This window comes from Oryzias melastigma, linkage group LG1 (assembly GCF_002922805.2).
Source record: "Oryzias melastigma strain HK-1 linkage group LG1, ASM292280v2, whole genome shotgun sequence".
NCBI classification, from domain to species: Eukaryota; Metazoa; Chordata; class Actinopteri; order Beloniformes; family Adrianichthyidae; genus Oryzias; species Oryzias melastigma.
This window is the reverse complement of record NC_050512.1, coordinates 29,250,924-29,254,102: the sequence shown is the minus strand read 5'-3', so window position 1 is coordinate 29,254,102 and position 3,179 is coordinate 29,250,924. Positions and strand designations below refer to the sequence as shown.

Below are 3,179 nucleotides of genomic sequence, written 5' to 3'. Positions count from 1 at the left end.
CTTGTGAAAATCCTGATGCGGCCCGGCCTCAACTAGATTCTGTCTCCAGCGGCCCCCGGCTGATTTGAGCTTGAGACCCCTGACTTAGAGGTAAAGAGGGTTTGGTTTCTTCTAGAAAACTACCAAAAATGGGAATCTAGAAAATCGTGTTTAATCCCTCTTCCTCTTGTGTGATGTTTCTGTTTCTTTTTTCTGTTTCCACTCTGGCTGTCCTCTGGCCTGCGCGCCAGGGTTTTGAATTTGAGAGGAAGGCCAGAATCGCCCAATCCGTGGGGATTTGAGGTGTTTCACGATTGGAGGTAATTTGCATGTCCCAATGAACTCTGGATATGCAAATATCAGGGGTGTAACTTTATTCTGATATCTGGATGTTTTTATCCTTAATGCTGAATTAACAATAAGGTGGGTTTTTTATCAAACAAAGTTTGGACAATCCTATATGTGTGTATGAATCCTATATGTGGCAAAATAAAACACTTCCCAGATCTACATAGACACAGAAAATCTATTCTCCAAGCTTTAAACATGATTATTTCATGGATTTTAACCTCAAAGTAGTCCTGAATCTTTTTCTGTCAGAAATAAATGTTTGATTATACACATTTAATAAACAGGGCATTTCTTCTGGAGCTGTGAAGAGATGTTTTACTTGTTAGATCCAATTGACAAAAGTTATGTATTTTAAAACATGAGAAAAGTTACGAAGGGTCACGTGTTTCACACAAAGGATCTTGAGTATCTGTCAGGAATTCGTGAAGACTCCACAGGGGATCAACCTGCAGGAACCAAAAGATCCTTTGAAGGTGACAGGTCGAAACCAACCGCAGTTTGGACTGCGAAATAGCCAAGGTTCTGGCCAGGTTACCAAGAGTTTAATGACTTCACATCCGAGTGGGAAATAGCGGTTTAAGGCAACTTTATTCCCCCTCTGCTGGGAGAGGAACTCTGTTATCTTGAGAAGATACACTCCAAATCAAAATTGGCTGACCAAATGGTCAACACAAGTTATCAACCCTGTTTCCAAGGGTGGAACGCTACAAGGAGAGGAATCTAAAAAATGTAAATCAAGGGTTGTTCCTTCTAATTTCATGGAGTGTTTCTGAAAGAGCATGGAATATGATTTAGGTTTTTTCCAGTATAAGTTTGTTACAGTTTAGCCAGAGTTGTACAGAATCAAAATAATGCTGTAACATCTGTAGCACTTGGTTTAGAGCAACACATAGTTCTATCATCTGCATAAAGGTGAATGTTACACATTACTGTGGTTTTGTTTGTTTAATAAAATATTGTTCTGAAATTCAAGGATTTCATTGTTCTTCATCCATAGGGCTGGGAATCAGGCAGATAAATTATTCTTGTTCTTCTAGCAGATAGGGGTGTAGGAAAAAGTCGATTCGCCGTTATATCGCGATATTTCGTGTGCCGATACTTGCATCAATTTAAAATGTTACCATGGTGATATTTATTTAATTGTTTATGAGCGTCCTTCACCGTCTTGCTTTTGTTTTCCACTTCCACCTCCAACCACTAGTTGGCAGCAGAGCACGCTGAGCCTCTTTAAGCTGCACCACACCACGGCCAAAACAACAAGATCCTCCAAATGTTTAGTCATAATTGCAGTTTTGGTTGTTATGAGCCATAAACGACTTTGTTTCTACTTGGAATGGGTACTAAACCGAAACTCTGTGCCACTTTGCTGCCAGTATCCTCTAAATACGTGGATTATAGAGCGGCTTATAGGCTCAGTGGAGCTCCACAGCTGGTTCATATTATTGTAATTCATAACTTTCCTTCATCTGGAGTCTGATCTTATTAATATGTCAATTTATTCATTGTTTTTTTAACAGTTTCTTACGGGAATTCTATTGTGTTTGGGTTTTTTTTTTTTCTCACTAGCTTGCTAAGCTGTCCACTGGGCGGCTGGCTAGCGTAGCTGTCACTCCATCTCCATGGACTCTGTCACAGGCTGCTGACCTGTCCAGGGTGTTTCCCGCCTTCACCCAACAGTAACAAGGACAGTCTCTGGCAATCCCACCGCCCCAGTGGGTTAAGAAAATCTTCTCTATTAGACTAGGTTTTTCATATAATTTTGTTTATTCGTGAATACAAAAATCGTATTCAAATTTTCCAGCTTAAAAAGAACTATTATCAAGAGACAAAGAGTGTGAGAAAGAGTGTGTTGGAATCATTTAATTTGTATTTCTTTAAATCAATGTATTGAATTATTCACATATTAAATGTATCAATTCAGGTAAAGTAAGAAGACAGAAATATTCTTAGTTAACCCTTTAATTCCAGTTACTTTGTGGAGAATAACTAAAATCAAAAAGTCTTACAGCAATTGAATTGGCAAGTAAAAGAATTAACTACAGCACAGCAGGATAGAGTTGCAGATTCAAAACTGGACTTGGAGAAGCTCAATCACAAGAAGCAAAGTAGGTCTTCCTTTGATGGTAACAGCTGCGAGAGATGTCCCTCAGAAACAATCTGTAAAAGGAAAAACAAAAAGTTAAACCAATGGTTTCATTTTTCTTTTTCTTTTTTAATAGCAAAATTCTTTCCCTGACTGACTAATGTCTGTTTTCTTGCAGATTTAGATGAATATCTGGCCAAATGTTGTTTTTAAAAGTAAATACATAACCAGGACCTAGATGAGGATTGAATTGATAATCACTTTTGTGTAAAGGAAGATCCACTTTCTGCTGAAATCATTTTCATTTTGTGCTGAATAACTCTGTTCTTTGGAACACAGCAAAGCTTTTTTATTCTAAGGTATGCCTCGGTTTCTGTGTTAAAGTGATGGATTTGGGGACATCTAGTGGACCATCTGCTCACTGCTCTACAATTTTGGATCACTAGCAGAGTCGTGTTGTGCATTTAAATTTGCCATTCTGGCAAAATGACTTTTCAGACATTTTACCAATAAGTCCTTCCTAAAAATGCAAAGAAATGCAGCACTGATAATATTGCATTCTACATAAATTATGTATCAGTTTCTGGCCTACAATTAGGGATTTGGTGACAATTAGTGGACCGGCTGCTTGTTTCAGCAAACTAAGTCCCACTTTTTTTACAATCTTGGGGATTTTTCTTCGTCTTTTTAATCATATTAATCATACTATTTTAGCTATTTGTCCTTCTTAAACAACACAGTGTTATTTCATATCACACACTAGTGG

At 37.9% G+C, this 3,179-nt stretch overlaps 1 protein-coding gene across 3 annotated transcripts in view; it reads right to left on the bottom strand.

Moving 5' to 3' along the window:
* Nucleotides 1–2,150: 2,150 nt before the first annotated feature.
* LOC112157301 overlaps nt 2,151–3,179 on the bottom strand; it is an 11,209-nt gene continuing 10,180 nt past the window's right edge. Inside the window, exon 5 of one of the 3 annotated variants that reach the window (XM_024289973.2) lies at nt 2,151–2,487. In XM_024289973.2, coding sequence (XP_024145741.1) covers nt 2,418–2,487 — 70 coding nt within the window. In that variant the 3' untranslated portion in view covers nt 2,151–2,417. The remainder of the gene's footprint in view (nt 2,488–3,179) is intronic. The other 2 variants (XM_036213943.1, XM_036213944.1) reach the window with 2 other exon arrangements.